The 22,879-nt window shown below is 51.3% G+C and overlaps 7 protein-coding genes across 7 annotated transcripts; 3 read left to right on the forward strand and 4 right to left on the reverse strand.

Annotated features, from left to right (window-relative positions):
- Window positions 1-248: 248 nt before the first annotated feature.
- CONPUDRAFT_134181 (UreD-domain-containing protein) lies at window positions 249-1,311 on the reverse strand (the record flags this gene model as incomplete). The annotated part of the gene is made up of 2 exons (XM_007765321.1): window positions 249-996; window positions 1,054-1,311. 2 exons carry the CDS (start codon window positions 1,309-1,311, stop codon window positions 286-288), a joined length of 969 nt encoding a protein of 322 aa, XP_007763511.1. The 3' UTR covers window positions 249-285.
- Window positions 1,312-1,375: 64 nt separating this feature from the next.
- CONPUDRAFT_115584 (uncharacterized protein) lies at window positions 1,376-4,516 on the reverse strand. The gene is made up of 3 exons (XM_007765322.1): window positions 2,467-4,516; window positions 2,261-2,422; window positions 1,376-2,212 (listed from the first exon to the last, which is right to left on the reverse strand). The coding sequence occupies exons 1-3, from the start codon at window positions 4,280-4,282 to the stop codon at window positions 1,581-1,583; spliced, it is 2,610 nt and encodes an 869-aa protein (XP_007763512.1). The 5' UTR covers window positions 4,283-4,516; the 3' UTR covers window positions 1,376-1,580.
- A 288-nt stretch (window positions 4,517-4,804) lies between these two features.
- On the reverse strand, window positions 4,805-8,282 carry CONPUDRAFT_134183 (uncharacterized protein; the record flags this gene model as incomplete). Its single annotated transcript, XM_007765323.1, has 7 exons — window positions 4,805-5,043; window positions 5,094-5,212; window positions 5,276-6,070; window positions 6,121-6,955; window positions 7,011-7,722; window positions 7,775-7,869; window positions 7,916-8,282. 7 exons carry the CDS (start codon window positions 8,280-8,282, stop codon window positions 4,805-4,807), a joined length of 3,162 nt encoding a protein of 1,053 aa, XP_007763513.1.
- Window positions 8,283-8,417: 135 nt separating this feature from the next.
- On the forward strand, window positions 8,418-9,471 carry CONPUDRAFT_79063 (60S ribosome subunit biogenesis protein NIP7). Its single transcript, XM_007764618.1, has 5 exons — window positions 8,418-8,519; window positions 8,569-8,796; window positions 8,856-8,990; window positions 9,040-9,116; window positions 9,170-9,471. The coding sequence occupies exons 1-5, from the start codon at window positions 8,460-8,462 to the stop codon at window positions 9,210-9,212; spliced, it is 543 nt and encodes a 180-aa protein (XP_007762808.1). The 5' UTR covers window positions 8,418-8,459; the 3' UTR covers window positions 9,213-9,471.
- A 160-nt stretch (window positions 9,472-9,631) lies between these two features.
- On the forward strand, window positions 9,632-11,775 carry CONPUDRAFT_161474 (uncharacterized protein). Its single transcript, XM_007765324.1, has 8 exons — window positions 9,632-10,396; window positions 10,459-10,564; window positions 10,612-10,669; window positions 10,730-10,833; window positions 10,896-11,035; window positions 11,094-11,225; window positions 11,286-11,424; window positions 11,498-11,775. Exons 1-8 carry the CDS (start codon window positions 10,117-10,119, stop codon window positions 11,604-11,606), a joined length of 1,068 nt encoding a protein of 355 aa, XP_007763514.1. The 5' UTR covers window positions 9,632-10,116; the 3' UTR covers window positions 11,607-11,775.
- A 232-nt stretch (window positions 11,776-12,007) lies between these two features.
- CONPUDRAFT_115592 (Sec39-domain-containing protein) lies at window positions 12,008-18,070 on the forward strand (the record flags this gene model as incomplete). Its single annotated transcript, XM_007765325.1, has 4 exons — window positions 12,008-13,928; window positions 13,980-14,139; window positions 14,191-17,341; window positions 17,395-18,070. The coding sequence occupies 3 exons, from the start codon at window positions 12,008-12,010 to the stop codon at window positions 15,080-15,082; spliced, it is 2,973 nt and encodes a 990-aa protein (XP_007763515.1). The 3' UTR covers window positions 15,083-17,341; window positions 17,395-18,070.
- A 263-nt stretch (window positions 18,071-18,333) lies between these two features.
- CONPUDRAFT_134187 (uncharacterized protein) lies at window positions 18,334-22,789 on the reverse strand (the record flags this gene model as incomplete). Its single annotated transcript, XM_007765327.1, has 15 exons — window positions 18,334-18,457; window positions 18,513-18,638; window positions 18,689-18,761; window positions 18,816-19,419; window positions 19,472-19,802; window positions 19,852-20,426; window positions 20,479-20,640; window positions 20,691-20,864; window positions 20,922-21,119; window positions 21,172-21,339; window positions 21,388-21,638; window positions 21,686-21,790; window positions 21,841-22,546; window positions 22,599-22,720; window positions 22,777-22,789. 12 exons carry the CDS (start codon window positions 22,787-22,789, stop codon window positions 18,937-18,939), a joined length of 3,288 nt encoding a protein of 1,095 aa, XP_007763517.1. The 3' UTR covers window positions 18,334-18,457; window positions 18,513-18,638; window positions 18,689-18,761; window positions 18,816-18,936.
- Window positions 22,790-22,879: the final 90 nt, after the last annotated feature.

A 22,879-nucleotide genomic window follows, 5' to 3' on the forward strand; every position in this document is an offset into this window, starting at 1 on the left:
CTCATGCAGAACTTAATGATAACGCGTATGCGCGCCAAATTTGCGGATGCCCCTTGTGATGTAGATTGAAGTGAGTTGTAAACCTCGGCCGAATGATCTCCCTTCCGGCTTCGAAATTGGTTGAATTCCTAGTGCGACATTCCGCGTTCCCTTACGTATATCAATGCTTCATAATCTCGAAACTACCCACCACTTCCATCAGCCCACCAACCCCGCCCTCAGAGACTATGAACTTGCACACACGCTATGTCAGAGTGGCATTGATTCTGGTATATTATATGAACGCTACGTGAAGGCTTTACGATATGCGTCAGTCCCAACAACGTTCTCCAACCCACTCAAGTGATGACGGAGCCAGTCCTTCACATCCTCCGTCTCAGTCCCGGCTACACGAACGACATGACTTCTACCATTATCAACAGCACTGAGCGACCAAAGTAGTCGATCAGGGCCCGCTTTCTGAAATATGGATATCTTCTGGTATTCGGAGGAAAGGTTGGATACGACAGCTTTTGTGAGAGGCCCACAAAGCAGCAGCATGGCATAACACGAGTAGGGTTGAAGCTGATCTTTTAGAGTCCTGCTCGTAGAACCAGCACTGTCTGTTGAGGCGCTCTCCGGAGTTGATTTCCTTTCTGCAGGATCCTCCAGAAGCAGCACATCACGCGCAACGCGACGCCCTTCAACAAACACCTCGTTAACACTGTAGTAGCGCGTAAATGCCCACTCCTCTCCCATCGACTTGCGCCCACAATTGATCCAATCTAGGACAGCAAGGGATCCGTTTGCCGAGAGGTGGAACCTCTGGATCTGGGTGTATGATGCGGACCGAAAACAAGTGACTGAATCGGGTAAAAGAAGGAGCGCGCTGTCATCCGGGATAGAGACAGTCATAGTTTGAGAGGTTGTCTGGGGGTCATGGCCTCCATCCTGAGGTCCTGTCACGGAATTCCGGGTACGCAGCCCGGGTCGTGTCTTGAAAACCTTGGTAGTTCCCTTGTAATATGCAGACCCTGGTTTAATCAAGGTCTTTTCGAGTACTAGAACACTGACCTGTGTGAGAAGAAGAAGTCGGACGCCTGCACCAACATCCACGAATAGCTGCACATCATCCCCACCCACCAATCCTCCCCCGTAGGTCATCACGTAGGTGATTGCCACATTCTCTTCTTCGGATAGACGAGGCGCTAGCAGCTTAAGAGGGTAACTTGCAGAGAGCTCAGAGAAAACGACCCCTGATCCATGCGATTGGCATGCAATACGTCCTATCCCTCCGCTCTGTTGTTGGGACTTAGGAGGGAATGATGGCATGTCGGACTGATCTTAGGCAGCTGTATTCTCACGTCCACGCCTATATTATCATTGTGAATTGTGAATGAAGCCAAGACGCATGTTGCAAATCCCATACACATCGAGCAAAAGGAAAACAAAAGGTCAATTAAAGAACTAGAAAGTTTAAAGGAGTGACTATGTGTAGATGAGAACTACGAAGGAGAGTATATGCGCAGAGGTCCGAAGGAAAGTGACGAAAAGGCACATGTGGGCAACATAGATTAATATTATAAACATGTTAGAGAGGGCTAGTATTTTCGTGTAGCCAGGGCACGGATCTCATAAAGTTCTTGTCGATCAGGCTCGCCAACGGTGTCGACTTGCCTGGAGAGTGCTGACCGCCATCCCTTCATTTCGGAACGATGTCGCTCCTCAGCGGCGCGGCATCTCTCGACGAAGTCATCGTCCACGTCAAAGAAAATAGATGCTCGCGAACCTCGGTCGCTGTCACCTGATTCGGAGATGGTCCGTGTTCGGCTGGAGGCAGGACTGAGAGCATTAAGGGCGGTAGCGACAGACGTCAAGGAGGGTTCACATGGGTTTGTGGTTCCTCCGGTCTGCTGGCTTGCACGAATCGTGCCGCCTTTGGTTTCCCAAACATAATCATCTTCATCGTCGGCGAGGTCAGCGAATACGTCAGGCTCCTCGTCAGCGGGGAGAGTTGATATCCAGCACATTCGCGTTGGATCGAAAATCATATTTCCGACTTTGCGGGCGCCAGCCGCAAAGGATCCCACTGGTGAACCAATGGACGATCCAGTCAGGTGGGTGATAAGGGCAGGTCTGGCTGAAGTGCCGACGGCAGCATCGAAGTCACGGAGCGCCTGGTCATTACCTTCCCACCTGAGAGTGGATGGGTTCCACTTCATTTCTCCGACAACTGCAACGATTATTAGCGGTTATGATAGACGGACAAGTGAATCCCAACCTTTCGGAGCGTTAGTACCTCCCATTTGCCGGATGAGGGTCGGCTTTTTCCGCGCTTGGGGAGAAGGAGCCTCCTTTTTCTTCTTCAAGGATTTTTCCCCTGAAGGGAATTCTATCCGCACAGTCCGGCGGAGTGAGTTGGGGTTGGCTGCGCCGTGCAGATCTGTATGATGTTCAATACATTGTGGTCGGCCGAATTACGCCAACACTTACCTGAGCCAATAGATCCCCTCCTTCCCGTTTTTCGCTCTTGTAGAGGATCCTTCTCTGAAGCCTTTGAATGACCTGAACCGGTGATGCGATTAGCACCCTTTGGCTGCACTCTATACTGGCCCTCCTTGTCCCGGTCGGTCGGCAAATCATCGAAGCCATCCAGTTCCGTGCCATCGCCATATGTTCGTAATCGCTTCGGTTTTCGTAGCAACTTTGGGGCTGTGGCGGAAGGTGCAGTTGATTGAGGACGCGGTTGAGATCCTCGCGTGCGTAGAGATTGTGTAGAAGGCGGCCGTGGTGGGGCAGGAGAAGTGGAACGGTGAGGTGGGAGGGGAGGAACGGCTATGGCGGGGGAGGCAGCGAAGATGGCGGTCAAGGATGGTCTCGATTTTGATCGCATGGCAGTGGGCATTGTGAGGCGAAGGGCGGCAGGATTGGAGGAAGGGGTTGTGGGTCTTGTGGGAGGTACCATGTAGTCAAGTTGATGCATACGGCTGGTCGAGCTGGTATGAGACTTAGCACGCGAAGCAGCTGTCGGCGCTTCATATCGTGCCGTCTTTGTCGTCGACGGTCCTGCTACCGGAGCTTGTCCCGTGTCTAACGCTTGGGATGATGTCTCCATTAGTGAGGACAAAGAAGCCTTGCGAGTCAACTGCTTGCGTTGGGTGGAGGGTGGTGTGGGGGGTTTGAGGCCAGTATGTGACTTCTGGCCACGAAGACTGCCAGGCTTGGTAGACAAAAGGGTGGCGGCATTGGATACGGGTAGGGCGGAAGAGAGTGCTTCCTTATATGACTGAGCACGTGGTGCCACGGTCTGGGGTGGAGGGGATGACGATAGCTTGAGCCTTTGTAGTTGACGCGCAGAGGATATTGGGGGGTTGACTGGGGACTTTGCACGATCCATGCGGGCTCTTGAATGAGGACGCGCGAGATTTGGCCTAGAGGGGGCACTTTTCCTGCGACTAGACAACTTGCTGCTGTGCTGAGCGATGAGTAGCCGACTTGGGTTGAAATCATCATCTTCGATGACAAGACCAGACTCAAAGTCATCATCTGGATGGGGGCTGGCGGCTTTCTCTAGCCGTTCTGATGATTGCGCTGTCTTCTTGAGCTCCAACATCTTCTTGAGATACTTGCCACTCTGGCCTTTATCAAACATTCCCGAAGGAATGATGAGTCCATCCAATTCGCCCTCCGAGACATCCTCGCATCCACTATCTTCGGAGTCTAGTAGAGAAACTGTGGTGACTGAATTAGATGAGGATGAAGCAGCAGCACCGAATCCAAAAGTGGAGTACGCGTCGGAAGAGTGGGAAGATGACGTTTGGTCTTTGTCTCCCCACTCCAGAGAGTTCTTTGAGGACCTATGGCTGAGAGGAAGGGGGGCAAGTGAGAGCTGAGTGAGATCTGAGGGAAGCGCGAAGGCGGATTCGATGTCCTCATCTATAAATGCTGACGGCGCAGTATTAGACAAGGGTTTGTGTTGAGGGAGGGCGGTCATCTTTATTGTCGAGAAACCTTCTTCATCCTCGTCCTCATCCGCATCCTCTCCTTGGCTGGTCAGTGGTGGGCGGATAGTGATCATGCCTGAGGGGAGCCCAGCCGTTCGGGACAGTGAGCTATCAGCGGTTACCTGGGCCTTCACGCCAGTCTTTCCCAGATCCATCTCCTCGTCCCAGTCCCAGTCATCGTCTTCCTTGTCAGAGTCTACATGTAGATTTGGCAGATGGTCTCCCTCCCGGAGATCGAAGTCAGCATCGGGCCATTCTTCGCGTTCAGTTGGGGTGACTGGAGCAGGAATGGTAGGCATGCGAATTAGTGGTGGAAAAGAGGAGAATTATATCCCCGACTAGCGGGGAGAAGTAGGTAGGGGCTCAATCGGAGTAGGGGAGGGCAGACAAGGGGGAGGGGGTGGACGCCGAGATGAGATATGTAGTGAATATCCCACGAGCTCTTGCGTCGAATGCTGGGAGAAAAGAAAGGATTGTTGGGAGCTAAAAGTTGCGACCTGAAGGCGAAGTGACGTCGGGTCAGTCAACATCCAAGTGAGCAGTGGACAGGCGGACAAGAGGCCATGCGTTTACCTGGAGTTGGTCCGCAAATGTCGAGGGGATCGGGCAAGGGAGGGTTGTGACGTGACCGTCACGCCGCGTTCTAAACATCCGTGCCTGGGCAACGAGTAAACACACCATTCTTCTCTGTTTGGCTTCGTTTCCACGCATGAACTTCACCCGACAACAAACACTAGTTACGATGTACAGTAAAGGTCACCTTGACTTCCGTGTTTCAGAATATCGGCTAATGCTCAGCAGCGTAGAGTACATCAGTGAATTCAGTAAGGCATGAGTCGGCGTCGCTCTTTTGCCTCCTGCTCGATCTCATCCCCACTGTCCCCATCGCTACTCTCGCCACTTCCATCCTCTATCATCGAGCGATGCTTCTGTAACTGTAAGAATTCCTCCAAGTCCCCCCTCATTCTTATACCCCTTTCAGCCATCGTGTCGGCAAAGGCACGTAGTTCATGAGACGTAAAACAACTTCGCATGGGTCCAAAAGCGAGAAGATAAAACTCTGGACTTCTCATGAGCTCGTATGCGTCGAGATCATGAAAATTATCATACCTTTCACAAGCGGGCATGCATGTATCGCTTGATACAACAAGCTCTTGGCCCTTTTGAAGTCTTTCATCCTAAGTTCTAGTTCTAAATATATGCGCCATAGGGTGACGCTCCCCTGAGTTCTGTAACATCATCTCTGTGAGTAAATGGCGAAACACAGCGCAATCGGCAATAAACTCCCTGACCTCTCTACTTCGTTCACAGCTGCTGCGAGACCTAACCGCAGTCGCTCGATCTCCGTGGAGAGGTTACCCCTTTCCCACCCTGTGACCCACACCTCCATTACCCTTCGTATAACACCTTTATCCTGGGCTCCATAGGCAACGCTCTCGCCTAGCATACCCCGTATCCGTCCCCACACTCCGTACCCCTTTTCGCATTCTAGGAACATGCCCATGATGATGGTGTTGCTTGGGTACGACTTGATAGCTAGCAACAGTCGGTCGCGAAGGAGTGAAGGAGGCATCGTATTGCGAAGGGTGACCGAATGATGGTAAAGCAAAAGCAGCGATGCGACCATCACTCCTTCTCTTGAACTTTCGGTGCTGTCGCGAGAATTTGCGAGGTACGTGTCGAAGATAGTCAAAGTAGCTTCAGGCGAGGAAGTAATCAGCTCCAGAAGAGCACGTAGCTGGAGCCAGACTTGATGTCTTCTGTCCCTGCCATCCACCCGCTCATCCAGGTGCCGTTTAGCGCGTAGGATGGCAATTCCGGTAGAGCCAGGAACACTGGCGGACTGCATTATCACAGACAGGGCTGCATCTGACCTTCCTTGAAGCCACTCCATTTCTGACCAGTCCCACCAAAGCTGACGCGTGACTGTACTCATTGAGTCCAGCTGCCCAGATGCACTGACCATTTGGTACACTTTCCGCGCTTCTTCAGGACGGCCATGCAAACGTTCAAGCTTAGCGTGGGCTATCCATCGAGGTACGGAATCTCGTGCGTTTGCTAGTAAAGATCGAGATAACTTGATTGCGCTGTATAACCTTAATGAGACGGTCCTGTATCGCATTAAAAATGTACTCACCCCTTAACATTGATACTGGCTTCAAAAGCTAGGGCATATTCGTCCCACTCATAATCTTCGTCGTCGAAGCGGAGCTGCTGAAAAACCCCGCGTACAAATGCGACATCCACATGGTGTGTGTCTAGCGTACTCCACATACGCCACCGCTCTTTGCTAACACAGTCAAGGGGTCGGAGGGTGTTGAACGCCCACTCCTTGATTGGACCAAACGTACTCCCATACATCCTCTCTCGACCTATGATGGCTCCAGCATGTGAATCGGAGGTAACGTTGCGGCTCGCATTCGTTGGAGGGAAGATTGCATCCATGAAGGATGTCGAGAGATGAAGAACAGCCCATGTGTCATCCCAAGACCCAGGCGAAAGCGAATCTAAAAAGCCAGGTATGTGTAAACCAAGCAGAGAAAGCCACACAAGTCGAAAGGTCTTCTTCGACCGGTCTGAGGTTATGCGAATCAACAGAGGTCTGACATCTGAGAAGAGCACCGCTGCGAAGGCATCGTTTTCGCTTCTTGAATCAACTGTGCGAGCCGGATTCCGTAAAGTAGCGTCATCCTTAGCCTCTTCATTATACCACCCGACGAAAGGATCTTGACTTTCTTGTGGCTTACGAGGAAGTGGTCTTTGTGGACTATGAGGTGTAACCCGGCACCCAGACGTTATCCACGAGGCCCAGCCTTTGGCATCTGGCTCCCCCATGCGCGGCATCTCAGAGTCCCAGAACTCTTCGAGTGAATCTAAACAGGTGTTAAATGGTTGATTTAATGAAGCAGGCGGCATTTGAAGGGAGAGCTCCGCCTGAGCCTGGAATAGTGCTGTGGCTCTTTCATAGAATCCTGCAAATCTACTCGGTAAGCTGACAACATTGATTTTGTGAAGAATGCACCATACCTGCTTGCTGAAAAGCCAGAGCCACCCGCCACATGACCCTGAGCTTACTTAGCTCAGCACTTTCGTCATCACCCAACGCTGTTAGAACACGAGTTGCATCCTGAACAATGCCACTGATGCTATCCTTTGCCAGGTGAAGCCGCCACTCGAGCCATGCCATCCACAGATCAATACCTCCGATTTGAAGCGCGGATTCCCATTCAGCTCTGAGTTTACTCTCATGCCACACCTGCTGACCAGCTCGTAAGTAATTCAGACGTAAAACTCGATTGTTGGCATTGGACCGCGAGGCCTGGAGTGCACGCATCAGAATCGAGACTTTAATTTCGGCACGAGTGCGTAAGCCGTTCTTGGTAGTGGTCGGTACAAGTGACAGCGAGTGAGAAACGAGGGAGAGCCAACACGATTCGGAAGACGGGCTGAGCAGTAGTTCATCCTCGAGACACTTGATTGCAAGTTGAGTAGCCGTCAAAAATCGACCTCCAGCATGGTCAGCGGAACCGTCAGAGCTGTCAGAGGGGAAATCGGTGTCTGATTCATCATCTCTCTCGTATACTGAGCGATCCACTGTGTCGTCATGCATGGACTTGTGAACAACGCGCAGAAAGCCGTCAACCTCGGGGTACTTGTAGGTATCGCGAGTGGAAATCAGCCTTCGTTTCGGAGGGGCATTGAGAGCTGCTCTCGAACGCGTGTCTTCCAGGCTAGACAACTACTCGAACGCGTTAACCCATGTTTTGCAGTAATCGCCGCGTTTGACTTGCCTTGAAACGTTTGGTGCCTACCAGCACTTCTATGCTCTTGCCAGTGCGCCTGGATACTGTGTAGCCACTACCAAGTCCTAGAATTCGCCTACCGCCTTGTACATCATTAGGTTGTTCGAACGGCATAAAAATGCAGCTCACGGTCGACAAGATGGTACTTTGGGACATCACCTGCATGTAGCCCGCCATAAGTCATGTTGAGAGGGTCGCCCTTTCTGTCAGAATAGAAGAGGTCCTGGTCTTTCGAGGAGCCTGCGCGTTGAGAGCGCCGATCCTCACGAGACTTCCTAGCCTCATCATCGCTGTACCGATACCCAGTATGCTTTCCCCAAGAATGGCGGGTAGAGGAGCGGCTGGTCTTGCGATCGCGCTGCCGTGGGGACGGATCATCATCACCTGAAGGGGTTTGGCTGGACTTTGGTTGCTGTGGAGCTCTGTCGCCCGCGTCTGTGGGGTCTGGAAAGGAAGAAAAGGAGGGGGGGAATGAGGAGAAAGAGGGTGCAGACATGGTGGTCCAAATTACAGCATCCGTCAATTCCAGATCAGCCTCGCCAGGGCGTCGAGAATCGTCCACCGGCATATCCCGAGCACTCTACGCAAAGGTTAATAACAGCAGCAACATTGCGTCCCCCGTCGTCCACCTCAGAGTCACCCTCCCTGTTGTACCACCCGTCACCAGTCTGTCATGCGTCCCCTCACTGAAGAAGAGAGCAAAGCTGTATTCGAGAAGCTCGCAAACTATATCGTGCGTATTTTTGCGGTCCTTTATTGACATCCATCTCATCTCCCACCAGGGAAAGAACCTCATCCATCTCATCGACCGCAAAGACGAACCCTATTGCTTCAGACTTCAAAAAGACAGGGTTTACTATGTCTCTGAGTCTTCGATGCGCCTTAGCATATCTGTTGGTCGAACAAATCTCATCAGCCTCGGGACATGTTTTGGCAAATTTAGCAAAAGTGGAAAATTCAAACTGCACATTACCGCCCTCGACTACATCGCTCAGTATGCCAAATACAAGGTGCGTTCCCTCTTAACATATGTCTGCATCATCCTTCATCTCACACTACATCGCCCTAGGTCTGGATAAAACCCAACGGCGAGATGCCTTTCCTCTATGGCAACCACGTCGTCAAAGCACACGTTGGACGGTTGACGGAGGACACCCCAGAACATCAGGGTGTTGTGGTTTTCAGTATGAGCGACATACCATTGGTATGTCCATGAGGCTTGCTTATTGTCCGATGTGCTGATCCAGTAAAAGGGTTTTGGTGTGACTGCTCGATCGACAATAGACTCGCGAAAACTAGACCCAACCGCAATAGTGGTGTTCCATCAAGCGTAAGCTGCTACCAACTTTGTATGGAATCAATAGTTCTGAACATCTTCGCTAGTGATGTAGGAGAGTACTTGCGAGACGAGGAGACCCTCTTCTGATACGGCCAAAGTCATCCCTGTTTTTCCATCATCTCCTTCGGCTTCATTGCTCATTTCTCTGGTCACATGGGAGGGAACACGGACCTGCACTAGACAGTCATGTTTGTTTCGCCGCCGAAGTGCTCGGGCCCGCGTTGAACATGCACAACTCACGACACGCATTCTTACGGTAGAAGTAGTAAAAGTATGTATTGTACATTATCATAATGAACGCATTCGTATCGTCCGCGCTCTTGTGTCTCTGAATAAATTTACTTGCTCACACTGTCCAGGGAGCATACGGTCGGTGTGCCATTCTCTGTTGGGGACGCGGGCATGCCCAAATGTACGTCAGGATCAGGTTGCAGGTACGGTACGTGCATGCTTTTGTCATGATGAATTATCGTGCCCTTTGACGGGTCATTGAAAGCAAGCACTTCATGGATGTTACATAGCCATGCAAACGGGTATCGTGTTTTCGCAAGGAACGTCAGCAAAACTAATATCCATGGTTGATACAGAACTATAGATACCCAACCTGATCTTGAACTGTCCGTTCAACTTCAAACAATTCCTGTAGACGCAATATGACGGAAGCTTGGAATCTCCGAACTAAGACAGCGCGACCCAGCCTCGTTGGAGCTCCTCCTCGTTCCAGCACAGGAGATGCCAAGAAGAGTACACAGCACTGGTTGCTTCGAAGAACTCAATCATGACGGACCCAGTACAAGCTCGGGGCTCGGACGCTTACGTCGGAAATATCGACTTCGGGTTTTATGGGCAAGAACACACTGCTCGGCGCTTGTTCTGTTATAAAACTGTAGTCCGTCAACATAATGTATGAACATCTACAGACCACTCTTCCAAGCTACCTTGAACTCTCAGAGCAAGTTCCAACCCTTTGCTTCGACACACTCTCAAAAGCATGGACTCCATTCAAGCTCCCCAGCCACTCTATCTCTCGACCGGAGATTATGGTCATGCACCTGCTAACTCTTTCACGTCGGGCGATACGTACGCCATGCTTTCAACGGCCGACCACGAAGACGACGCTCTCTCATTATCAGAAAGACATACACCGGAATCCAGAAACATCGAGCCCAGTCGCACTCCCAGTCCAACTCCCAGCGAGACTCAGGAGTTGAACGAGCCTTTTGGAGGAGTGAATTGGAAACGGTTCAAACATCCCGGTAAACGAGAGTGGAGTAAGTAAAGAGTGTTCTTCTGTAACGTTGTGAAATACGAAAAGCTCATTCTTGACCATCAGTCGAAATTGTAGTCTTCATTATATCTATTGCCTTGAGCGTCCTAATGATAGTATACAATGGTCCGATCCTTGAGGCCCTGCTTCCTGCTGCACTATGGGTTAAAGAGTGAGTGTTTCGTATCCTGGCACAAACAATCACCTTACATTCCCTAGCGCTACGGCTGGCTGGCTCATTCCAATAGGTATCATGATCCTCCAATCATTCCCACCTGTACGTACTTGTCAACGTTCACCTGCAGAACACAATGTCTTATACCATGCTTGTCAACAGCTGTTTGGACAGGAGATTATCCACACGCTTTGCGGCTTCACGTACGGAGCATGGGTTGGTTTCGGCATCGTCGCTGCCGGGACCATTATAGGAGAGTCGCTGATGTTCTTGTGAGTTTCACGCTGATCCTCAATCGAGGGATGGTTTCGTTAATGCCGCAACCTAGCACCGTCAAGTACCTTTGCAAAAGTTATGGAGAAAAGATTCAGAAGAAGAGCATCACCATAGCGGCATTTTGCAACGTCGTACAGCAGGGCGGCTTCAAAATCATCCTGCTCACCCGCTTTAGTGTCATCCCTCCTCATTGTAAGAGCGCTTTGCTATGCTACTATATGCGCCAGTTTTCACAGCTTTCGCCCAATAGTATCGACGGCTGTCTTTGCCTTTTGCCGAGTATCGTATTTCCAGTTCTTGCTGGCTGCCGTGCTGGCTATGCCCAAGCAGTTTTCTGGTGTGTACCTTGGCTATGCCATGCTTGAGACCGCTGAGCACAAGGGTAAGATCATCTCCCCTTTTCTGCCAATAACCCCAGCTGATGTTTTTCGTCGTTTTATAGACAGCGCCAAGACAGATAGCATCATAACTTATGTTTCCTTGGCTGTAACAATTATCGTGACAATCCCTACAATGCGCTACCTGAGCAAGGCAGTCGGGGCAGAGAAGGAGAAGGTTGTTTATGCACGTCGCAAGGAAAGGTGTGTACTATTCTCCAGAGACGCTATCTAATGTCTTCATCCTACTCACTATGAACCTATCGCGTAATCGTAGACAAGCGATCGCCCTTCCAAAAGATTATTCCAGCGAATACTATAGTGGCTCAAGAGAGAGCATGGAGCGCATTTTGCCGCCAAATGCGAATGCATCCCACATCGTTTAAGACGTCCCACGCATATAGAGGCGGACTGTGGGCAACCTGGTGTCAACTTAGCTAGGCTTTCACTGTTTATACTCTCCTGATGATTGCCTAGCATGTTGTTTGACCTACTAGTATTAGAAAGTGTATCGTCATGATGATGTGATGCTTACTCGACGGTAACTTCACGACCCCTATACCTTCAAGTATCGTATTTAACAGTAAAGTACATTGTATGTCCTTAAACTATTTTTTTATGTCTATGGCACCTGCCTACCGTAACTTTTTGGGCAAGTTTCTGTGTTCACGCGTGGTGGGAATGTGGGGGCTGTGTAAGTCGAAGTTCGGTGTAGAATCTGAAAGCCGGTGGCCCTAGGGAATAGTCCCGAGTGCGCATCCCCACGTCACTTCTGCCCCGACAAGCCATGGACCATTCGGCTGACCCGCATACGCGCTGGACATCTCTCGACGATGCTCACATACAACATAAAGACGTACAGGAAACACTTGGCCTCATCGAAGATGACCTGTGGGTTGCTGCCGCATGTGCTGACCGTCTCGTAGACGACGTCAACTTGCAGCGTTCCCTCCTTGACCTAGGCATACAACGAACCAATAAAGCAGTAGAAAGGAGCAAGCAGGCACAAATTACTGAGGGCACAGCTGGAACTGGCGACGACTCTGGTCACACTTCTGCACAGAATACTTTAAGAACTTACTTCCAAAGGGTACCCACCGATGCAAAACTCTGTTACCTACGTGTACTCCTGCTAGAGCGGTTGGACAGACTGAACACGTTCGTTGAGGTCTGCAAGTCACTCCCTGCCAGAGATGATGGTGACGAAATAGATGCGGAGTGGGAAGATGACCCGTGGGGGGCCGAAGAGGTAGCTTCATCTACTTCCCAGCATCGTCCTATAGATTCCCCCATCCCACTTTCCGAGTTTTTAGTGGATGACCTCTTGGAGATTGCATGTTTCTTTGCAACACAAGAGTACTTCGACGCCCTTCGCACTCTCTTTGACTACCACACTTCAAGCATATGGCCTTCACGCTTTGCTCTTTTAGACCATGTGCCCCTTCACGCCCATCCCGTCGACTTCCGTGACCTTCTTCCCGCATATAACCCTGACGCAGAAGCGGAATCTTCGCGTGAGGACAAGCAATGGAGAGCAGATGCGGAATGGGTTTTCCGACCTGATGTTAGGTCGGTATTGCATATCCTTGACTTCATCGAAGAAACTAGTGTCGACAATCCGAGTACGCCTTCTCATGCACGGATACATTCTCAACCTCTGAGTCTCCTGGAGCTGGTGGACTGGTACAAGGACCGCGTCATGCGCGTAATGACATCCACGGGCCTCGTCGACGTGGCGCTAGCCACCATCCAGCATGGTACGGCACTTGCCGTGACAGGGCTGGATGAACTTGCAGAGGAGCTCAGTCTCTTCTCTCGCCTCATTTATGACACAACCCAGTCTGAGGAATTCGATGATGAGTGGACCTTCTCTCAATGGCAGAGACTGCTACCAGGTGAAATTGTCTCAGCCTATCTCTCGCATACGACGTCTGCCAATGTCGCTCAGGACATACGACATATCGTCATGCCCTACCTTTTCGTTCTGGAATCTCGAGCGGAACGTGCCAGGAAACCTGATTCCGAGCTTCCCACACGACTATTATATCAATATGTCCTCTCATCCCCTCTGCACATACTAGCACCCATAATGGAAGCCTCAAAGCCCACATTGCCCGCTGCTCAACGTCTTATTCGTAACGACGAAGACATGGTCAGACTAGCTCTCGCATCGCTGTACGGGAGCGAAAGCCGAGGTGCCTGGCCCACAATGAGCCAAGTCTTTGAATGTCTTCCTGCGTGGGACGTCACGTCTGAAGGGGATGACAAACATGATGAGGCAGAGGCAATGTTTACCTCGTTCAAGTCCTTCCTCACCCTATCTACTGGGAGTGCGGCATGTTCCTCTGCAGATTTGTATATCTTCTTTAGACCATTGCCTATCTCTTCTCTATCCCGCGCACTTGATGTCCTCGATGTGCATCTGGAAGCAGGAGAGATCCTTGGTCGCTGGGGTGTCTCGCCTCCTTTGCAGTGGTTCCTCCATCATTACAACGATGATGTAGAACAGCGATCATTAGCGAACAAGCTAGTTCGCCGCCAGGGCTCTTCGAGAGCGGATGACAAAGACCAGCATAAGTGGGAGAGCGTGTTAGTAGACATGTTGAAGTTGACGGAGACGAGTGAGTCTGGGATACGTGGCGTTTTTGGGTCATTGTCGCCCAGAGAAGTGTCCTCAATATTCTTTGCTGGGCTTCTCAGTACCGGAAGTAAGTCCACGTTCATACCCCTCCCCGCCGCGCCTCACATAACCATATCAGAATTCGACATTGCTAGACATTTCTTAGTGTATCAGCGAAGTAGACTCGCATTCGAGGACGATGCAGTGGAGGATCTATGCCTTAATGCCTCAAGGGAATTCTATGACAACTCTAGTTCTGGAAATTACAAGTTTGGAGATATGAAGCTGGCATATGACTGGTAGGAAGATGTCGTCGATATTTGGACGGTCACTAACACTCACTCTTCCAGTCTGAGGGTCCCAAATACGTCTGAACGATTGGTTGCCGAGAGAGAATTCATTGAAGCTACATCCCGACTATGTTCCTTCAATATCTTGTCCCGCTCTGGGTTACCCATCACTCCCATCGAAATCAGGCTCACAAAGGATCGACTTTTACTCATTTCTCGTGTACTCTCAAGTAACCCCGACTCCTACCGCCACGTCGACGTTATCCTTGAACTTCTTTGGAAGCTCGGGTTTCGGGGCGATGTCGTTGCCGAGGTCAAGACACTTGCAATGCTCGCGGACACCGCACTTCAAGCGGAAGATTTCGAGCGTGCTCGAGAGCTCAACGAACGCATGGTGCAAACCGTCCTTAACCTTCGTGCGGCAGATCCAAGTGGCGCAGAGGACCCAGTAGTCCAGCAGGCAAGCGAAGTTTGCTGGGTTGCATGCTTCCAGCTTGGCCGTCAGCCCGAGTTTGATGACAGCGATGCTAAGCTAGCTCTCCTCGGCCGCGCTCTTGAACTTTGTCCACCAGATAAGCTGCATGATGTGCTCTTGTCATGGCGTCGGCTGGAAAAGGAAGACGTGGAAACTCGACGGGACCGTTTAGCCAGCCGGACCTCCACTGCGCGGACACGCAAGGCTAGTGCTTTGAACGGCGGGCTTTCCTTGCAGGAACGGCTGCGCAACATCCAAATCCCTTCAACACCGTTGATAAATGCGGAAGACGCCGTCGACCTCGCAAGCAGGACCTTCAGTCGTGTTGCCTCCAATTTCCCGTTCTCCGTCACCGGTGGGCGACATGCCGCGACGCCCAGTTCAAGTTCTTCAGATTATCAGGGCGCCTTTGATCAGGCTCAGGCAAGTCGCATGCTTCAGAAAGGCATGGGATGGTTACTTGGTGCGGATGAGTAAAGCACTGTAGTGCCCAGTTTTAGTCAAAGACCTGATCTTGTATTTATGATGTCACATATGCAGACATTACTGCACTGCACTATATATATTCTTCATGAAGAAACGAAAAAAATGAGCGGACACGGGGACAAGGACCCGATCGTAGGCTGGTAAAAGAATGACCACAGTCACACAGAGAGTATTACATGAACAGCAATAGTGATGATACGAACAAGGCAAGTGCTCCGAGACAAAACTAGATAACGAGTGTAAGATAGTAGAACAACACCAAACAAAAACAATACATAACGAAGGGAGAGGAGATATGGCCAGCAAGGAATATAAAAAGGAATGACAAGAGTGGGATCATGGTTGTGGTGTAGTAGTTAAGGGATCGTCGATCACTGCCGACCCGCAAAGCGGGCAGTGTTACAGTCTCCTGTTATTGCTCGTGGTCGATTGACGACTCCAGCCTTCTTCGAGTATTCTTCAGGCTGCAGACCGCTATTATCCGACCCCCTCCCACAGTGCTCACAGTATCCCTGGTCGAGACTGCGGAGGGCATCGACTTCGGCTTGAAGCTCCCGGACGTGGCTCTCCAGCTCCATTTTCTGCTGCTGCCACGCACGCTTCGCGGACACGATCTGTTCCTGCAAGGCCTTGACCACAGATTTTTCACCAATAGCGGACGTCGTGAACTGATCGTCGCCGCCGCTTGGAGTGACCAGCGACATCGTCGTGCCTGAGCTTTGGGCTGTACTGGGTGTATCGAGGTCGAACTCCTGCTCGGTGGCCTCAGGGCTGCTTACTATGCTAGCGAAGTGAGAGCTGAAAGAAGCGGAGACGGGCCGCAGTCTCAACGACGGAAAGTCTACCGTTCCCGGAGGGGCGCTCTGCGGAGCACTTTGTGAACTTGGCACGGCGAGCATCGAGCTTGAAGGCTGAATAGAGGACGTTTGAGATCGACTGACTGAATCTAGGCCGACGGCAGCAGAAGCCGTGTTGATATACAACGATGGCGTGCTATGCTTGCGGGACGGGCTGTTATTGCGTCGCTCGGACAGTTCGTGGTCATCTAAATCGTCTGAGCGAGACAAATCGGAAGGCAGGGTGGGCGACAAAGGGGGAACAGGTACCCTAGGTAGAACAAGCCGGGTGCTCTTGGGTATGTTGCCCCGCTGGCTCTCTTGCTCGGGGCGAAGGTTTGTTGGATATGGTACCGGAGGTGGAGGAATACCCTTGTCCTTTTCCCGGCCATTGAACAAACGCATGAAACCACTCTTTTTGTGCTTCAATCCCCGAGCATCTCCAGCCTGTGCAATGGCTACTGCAGGCTCGGACTCACGACGTTCCATACTAACAGGCATAGGAGGGCTGGCAGGCGAAAGACGGGGTTTGTTACGCGCCCCTGCACTAGTCGAGCGAGCGCGAGTCCGTGCATCATCTGAGCTGTGAGAGCTTGCGATACCATACGACGTGCCTGCGCCGTCGTCTTCTTCCGATAGATGTGATCGAGAATGAACAATTGTATTGGTGGGGTTGGCACTCCGAGCTCGTTCTCTAGCTTGAGCTTCCTCTAGGGAAATGAGAGTCACCGTCGGTGACATAGGTTGTGACCAGTCCGAGAACCCTTTGGCAGGCGTTGGGTAGATTGACAACTTCGTGCTCCTAGTCTGTGACCCTTTGACAACACTCGGGTCATTGGTGTGAACGACAGAGATTGGCCCAGATATGTTTCTTGCTTGTACGCGAAGGTTGCTCGAGGAGGGTAGTAGCGAGGAAGAAGATGTGTCAGCTGTTGCAGCAGAGAAGACTGCAGAACGGGACGAGCTCGTCGTATCTGTGACAGTAGCAATGGAGTCACTCCTAAACATCGATCCTACGGGCCCTGCAGAGGAGGTTTCGTAGGTTGGATAGTCTGGATGGCGAGAGACTAGGTCGGGATGAGCGTAAGGATGGACAAAAGCTTCCTGCGTTGCGTCGTCTTGAGAGGAGTATTGAGAAGAAGGTGTGGCACTTCGCGCTGCAGGAGATCGGTTCCTGTCAGAGAGAGGCGAAGGAAGGGTATCATCTCCGGTCGTCAGATTCATGTGAATAGGGGCACCGTGGCCAAGGCCGGGGCTAGTAGCAGGTCGCGAAGACTCCTGTGTTCGGCGACGGTTGGGATCAGTTGAGACAGGGGCGTAATGACGGGTGCGGTGCGGAAATTGCGATTGGTACGAGCTTGCAGAAGGAGGAAGCGCGAGAGAGCCCGATGACATGCCACCCTGGGGCATGTTGCTACAAGGAGAGATTATGAGGGTGAGATGAGAAAAGAGTGAGACATGACTGACAAAATGGACCTGTGTGGCGACTGATTTGAGTGGCCCGCCTCCAGGGAGCGTTTGTCAGGATGGGAACGACTTGATTCGTGGCTCGTACGATTGACCACAGCAATGCCGCGACCAAAGGTACGTTTGATAGCGTCAGTCTTGTCGCTTTTCCCCTTGTTGAACTTGCCGAACATTCCCGAGGTGGTAGACTGGTCCGTACCATCCTCGTCCTCGACGATGGAATCTTCACCCGTCTCCCAGGGAGCCTTAGAGTGAAACCTTATCTTGGGACCGTTGAGACTCATCCTGTGGTCTGAAACGTCCTCATCCACAGTTGACGCTTCATCTGTGTCGGTAAGCGCACTGTGCATGGAGTCGGGAGGGGGCGCTGAATCGTCGGGGAAGCCGAGTGAGCTGGCGGCTGGGCCGAAACTGTCGCAATAAGTGGATGGCCTCGAGGCGAAATCTTGGGGAGAAGGACGGCCGTCATAGTAAGACTGGGGTGGGTGCGGAGACGTGTAAGCGTGACTGTAAACCGAAGGAGAGTCCGAGAAGGACTCGGTCGGGGATGGAGAACGAGTGTGGCGGGACCAGTCGCTTAGATCTGTGTTGTGGGGTCGCATGCTGTGGTCAATTGGCCGGTCGAACGGTCCATGAAACGATTCCGCGTCGAGCGGGCTCATCGACGGCGGCGGCGGGGAAGGGGAGGCTTAGGAGAAGGGAGGGAAACTGAACGTTACAGGGCCGAGTGAAGATTGCAGCATGCCATTGGCCATAACGCGTAGTGGATCGCCTTAACCATATTAATGGTTCAATTCAATTCAAATGAAACACTGACTTGTCACATAGGCACGGCTTCCTCTCGCTTACTGCGCCACGTTTTCCTCGCCTCGGTCGCCTACATCGATATCTCCGGTTGTCCCGGCACCGCACAGGCGTCTAACGGCACCTTACACACATCTCTGACCATCCCACCACCCGCCTTGGACATGGACGACGACACAGCAGCCCCAGTTCCCCTCGCCTCATCCAGCAATGGCCGTCTCTCCGGCAAACCATGGAAACAGAGAAAGGCTCCCACAGTGTATGCTTTTCTCACACTTTGATCAACAACCTCGCTCAACTTGGCATCATCACAGTCGGACTCAATCCTCTGAGGGACATAAAACTAAATGGGATGAGCGGATGGAAAAAACGAAAAAAGCTAGTGCTGTCAAAAAACTAGAGACCGAACTCAAGGAAGAGAAGAAAGCCGAAATACAAAGGTATGTACATCGCCGCCGTGCCCCCCGTCCACATCTTCATCTCCATCAAGGAGGCGCGAAATCACGATGGAACGTAAGAAAGCCGCAGAGGAGCGTCGCAGGCTCGAAGAAGACAAGGTTAAGGTGAGCGCTCCATCTACAAATCATTCATCACAACTCCGTTTAACACGTTTTAAGATGGGAGCGAGGAAAGCCGCAAGGCTACGCCGTAAAGCTGGGAGAACCAAAAAGATCAACGGCTAACGCAATCTATCACACTTCAAAATCAAGACGCAACGTCAATATCGAGCGCAGTACTTTAGACACTCCAACTTGTATCCATCTCTCCGGCCTCCACGAAAGGCTTATCTAGCCCAGCAACTACACTCTCACAAAGCGGACAGCTACCGGCGAGAAGATCCTCCAGCTCGTTCTTGAGCTTCTCCGTCTTCTGTTCGGCATCCCTCTCACCGCTTGACTTCTTCCCACCACCAAAACCCATGCCGGGGATCCACCCTGGCGACGAAACAAGAGAGGCCAAGGCGTCGGGTACGATGAGGTCTCGCAGCTTATCTCCGGCGGAAAGTAGGTTCCTCCCTAAAAGATTTGCAGCCCGTGTACCGCTCTGAAGCGGATTGCCAAAATTTGATGAGAGAAGCATTCGTTGGGGGGCGTTTTGTCGTCCATTGAGACCGCTGGCCACGGCGGGTCGCTCAAGGGTCCCGCTCTGGGTAGTCTTGATTAGTTCCGTCTGCAATGCAACAATTCGCCTCAATGCATGCGATGGCAAGTATTCTTTCGCCTGAAAACGTGTTACGTTAGCAGGCTGCTGAAAGGGGGAAAAGGATACGTACCAGCGAGATAAGACAGTCGGCATGGAAGGTGTGTTGGCACGGGAAGACATAAAACTGGCGAGTGAGCAACAGTTTTGAACACGAAGAACATGTTTCAGTCGCGTCAATAGTGACGAAACGATTCTTAAGGTTGGCTATATCCTGTTTGATAGACTCGGCTGTTTGAGTTGTCTCATTCATTTCCTTCTTCAGCTCGTCGATATGCGCCGAGTATCCCTCCAGGGCATGAGCGATTTCCTCCTTGAAATCGTCAATGACCACGAAGTCAGGGAAGAAGGGCAAGATGTCCTCGATCTTTAAGATGTCGGTATTATCCAGGAATTGCATGGCACTGTGTGCAAAGATAAATCAGAATCTCTGAGAGATTACGACCAACATACGCTTTGATGTCTTGTTTGTCCTGTACCACATAACGAGCAATCTTGAGCCATAGCTTCTTCCGAAGCGGAACGTCATCTTCGGGCATGTCCGCGTTAATCTTGGCAAGTTCCAAGTCGCCTTTCTCGAGGGCAAGATCTACGCTGTTCTCCCAAAGACCCATTTTGGAGTAAATGTGCACGCATGCCTGGATCTTTCCCGTCTGTTGACAGAGACGGAGAGCGTAATCGAGGTCATAGTATGGTTTCCTGGATATTGGTTCACAAGGGGCGGAGCTAAGAAACTTGAGCAGGAGAGCATCACCATCGTCAGTAGAGGCAGAGCGTGATGCATAGAAGGTAACGAGTAGATTGTGGATGGTTGGAGAAGTGCTCTGCTGTTCAAACACGACGTGGTTGAGGTACCGAATGGCTTGATTGGGCAGAAGAGGGTCAGCTACTGCTGTACGTTGTTGCAGAAGGGCCGGTACGAGTCGTAGAGGATCAAGCAGAGATTGACGTAGCCATGAATCTACGGTCTCCTTAGGCGCATGCCGCATGAGAACGGGGCCAAAACGATAGTACATTTCGACGTCCGACTAGCACTGACGGTGAGACGGATGGACTACTGAGCAATATTGCACCACAAACCTGCCGATTGATGGCATCTATTGCTTTGGTCCATTCTTCCTCAATGACCCAGTGCTCTATGACGCGCGCATGGTCCCCGACAGTTGTTGCATAAAATAGGTACATGTCGGTACGGCCATGGCCTTGAATGAGTTCGTATATCGTGGTCCTATCGAGATCCGACTAAAATAACGAATGAGGACTAGCAAAGCTGTTGACGTGTGTAGGCTTACCTTGTACGTCTCAAAGAATTGCCGAAGATCTCCTTCAACAATAGTGCGCTCAGTTTGCAGGTTGTCCACGTCGCTCGAGACCGATTCTGACGCTATCAGATCGTCCAGTTCGTTGCATTTGCTGAGGAAGAATTCGACTAGCCATGTGGCCAGCATCATGCGTTGCGTGAAGTCCTAAGTATTTGAACCAGTGTTAGGGTTCAACGCTTTCATGACATGCAGAAGACTTGCCGCTCTCCGAGTCCGCTCCAAGCGTGAGGTGAGGTACGAACGGAGTGCATCGCGTTCACCGGCATCCAAAAACTTGAGAGCCACCTCCTCAAATGAAACAGAGCACTGCGAGTAGCAGTGAGCGGCCTTAAAGTATCGACCCTCGTCAAAGAACGCGTGTGCCTGGGCAGCCAGAACCTTGTCTCGTTGAGTTGCTGTCTGTTATTGCGTGAGCACAGGAGAAAACAATGCATACTAACCAGCTACCTACCTTTGCATACTTCAGAGCAGTTTCGTACTTTCCTTGCTCAAGATAAATGAGCCAGACATCTCTGCTTTCGTTCGACACAATCAATTCGAAGATAGATTGATTTGTGTAGACCCAGTATGTCTTCCGTGTCGGGTCTGCCGCAAGGCCTCGGACAACTTCATTCGATTTCTGGCACAAGGTTAGCTCAGTCGACAACTCTTCACGACCACGACCTACCAAAGGTAGGACATCCTGCCACGTCTGTTTCTCGTTCAGATTGCAGACCGCAACAATCTTGTCAGCATACAATAAGACAAAGTGGAACTCAGTGAATGAGATAGAGAGGGGAGGTTGTGCAAGAGCTGGAGTAACGGGACTGCCAACGGTATTTAACGGATTGGTCGAAGGGTAAGGGAGTAGAGACGCAGAGTCTACGTAGTCATCGGTGGTTGGGTCATAGTTCATAGCACCGTGATATATTCCAGGCCCTACCTGCCCGTTAGTCAAGCTTGATTATAAAATTTACCTCACACACCAGTCATCCACGCCATTCCCTTGGGCACGGACAAAGCTTGATCAGAATTAGGAGTATAGAAATGAAGCTCAGAGTGCGTAAGATTGCTCGGAAGTTCCAAGAATTCTACGAGCGGGTCAGATTTGCAGATGCTGCAGGCGGATCGCGTAGCTTACTGGGAAGGGTGTTTTGATAAGTGGCGAACATCGCTGAAAACACCCGTCCACCTTCTTCAGATCGTCGCTCTGGCGTGCCTTTGAACTGATATATCCGCGATGGTGTTGTGACTATGACTACCGCACTTCTTGGGTCATTGGGAGGAATGAACTCGAACCTGACACCGGTGATTGGATGTTTTTCTGGCAACGTATACAGCTGCTGCAAGTAACGCTCCTGAGATTTGAAGAAGTCCTCTGCAGCGTCCAAGACGGCCTCATATAAAGCGCCGCTTCTGGTACCTATCAGGAACTCTCGAGTAGACATGGAATGCGACGAGGACAGAAGCATGGCCTTGTTCCATGCGATACTTTCTATGACCATTCGGAACTGCCTGCTAAGTTGTTTCGGCTTCTTCCATTGGCGATAAAGGTACCAGTTCTCTCCTTGAGTAGAGGTGGCAATCAAGTGCTTCCCCGACGGATCGAGGAATATCTTGTGCAACGTAAATTCAGCCGGACTGCGGGGAATGGGTATCTTGTAGACTTTCTCCGCATGCGACAGTTCGATGAGCACGAGTAGTACAGTGTCGCTCGAGGACAGCCCCATAGCCAAAACATCAGATGAAACAGCGAGGGATACTAATGGAGCGGGGAGTGTGTATTGAACTCGTCCGAGGTCGAACACTGGTACCTGGGCAGAAAGCCTCGAGACTTGTGCATTATCCTGGAATGGTTAGGAAGATCTGACAACGGGCGGGGTGTGATAACGGGCTCACCTGTGCTGAGAACTGTTCGAGCTGAGCGTCGACATATGCCGCAGGCTCAAACCCCTCGTACTGTAACTGAGTAGCGGACGAGGACGGGTGAATGTTGCCCGTTGGGGCGGCGTGCTCAACGACTAGGACACGACATTTAGAACGGAAAGGATGACGCGAAGGAGCAGTTGAGACCTACACTCGTCAAACATGTCAATACCGGTCAGTAGACCGCGTCAACGTCTTGAGTGTGACGTGAAGCACTTGTACAATGTGCATGTACTCGGCCCAGCGCGCCCCGT

Source organism: Coniophora puteana (assembly GCF_000271625.1).
Source record: "Coniophora puteana RWD-64-598 SS2 unplaced genomic scaffold CONPUscaffold_1, whole genome shotgun sequence".
Taxonomy (NCBI): Eukaryota; Fungi; Basidiomycota; class Agaricomycetes; order Boletales; family Coniophoraceae; genus Coniophora; species Coniophora puteana.

Bases quoted from the DNA above. Each gene is read 5' to 3' on its own strand.
- CONPUDRAFT_115584 (XM_007765322.1), bottom strand. From the start codon at position 4,282: ATGCCTACCATTCCTGCTCCAGTCACCCCAACTGAACGCGAAGAATGG. The intron at 2,423-2,466 runs GTTGGCGTAATT...AACATCATACAG, and splicing joins ATCTATTGGCTCAGGTAAGT to ATCTGCACGGCGCAGCCAAC. The intron at 2,213-2,260 runs GTTGGGATTCAC...TAATCGTTGCAG, and splicing joins AGGTACTAACGCTCCGAAAG to TTGTCGGAGAAATGAAGTGG.
- CONPUDRAFT_79063 (XM_007764618.1), top strand. From the start codon at position 8,460: ATGCGTCCCCTCACTGAAGAAGAGAGCAAAGCTGTATTCGAGAAGCTC. The intron at 8,797-8,855 runs GTGCGTTCCCTC...ACATCGCCCTAG, and splicing joins CTCAGTATGCCAAATACAAG to GTCTGGATAAAACCCAACGG. The intron at 8,991-9,039 runs GTATGTCCATGA...ATCCAGTAAAAG, and splicing joins GTATGAGCGACATACCATTG to GGTTTTGGTGTGACTGCTCG.
- CONPUDRAFT_161474 (XM_007765324.1), top strand. From the start codon at position 10,117: ATGGACTCCATTCAAGCTCCCCAGCCACTCTATCTCTCGACCGGAGAT. The intron at 10,670-10,729 runs GTACGTACTTGT...GCTTGTCAACAG, and splicing joins TCCTCCAATCATTCCCACCT to CTGTTTGGACAGGAGATTAT. The intron at 11,226-11,285 runs GTAAGATCATCT...GTCGTTTTATAG, and splicing joins TGAGACCGCTGAGCACAAGG to ACAGCGCCAAGACAGATAGC.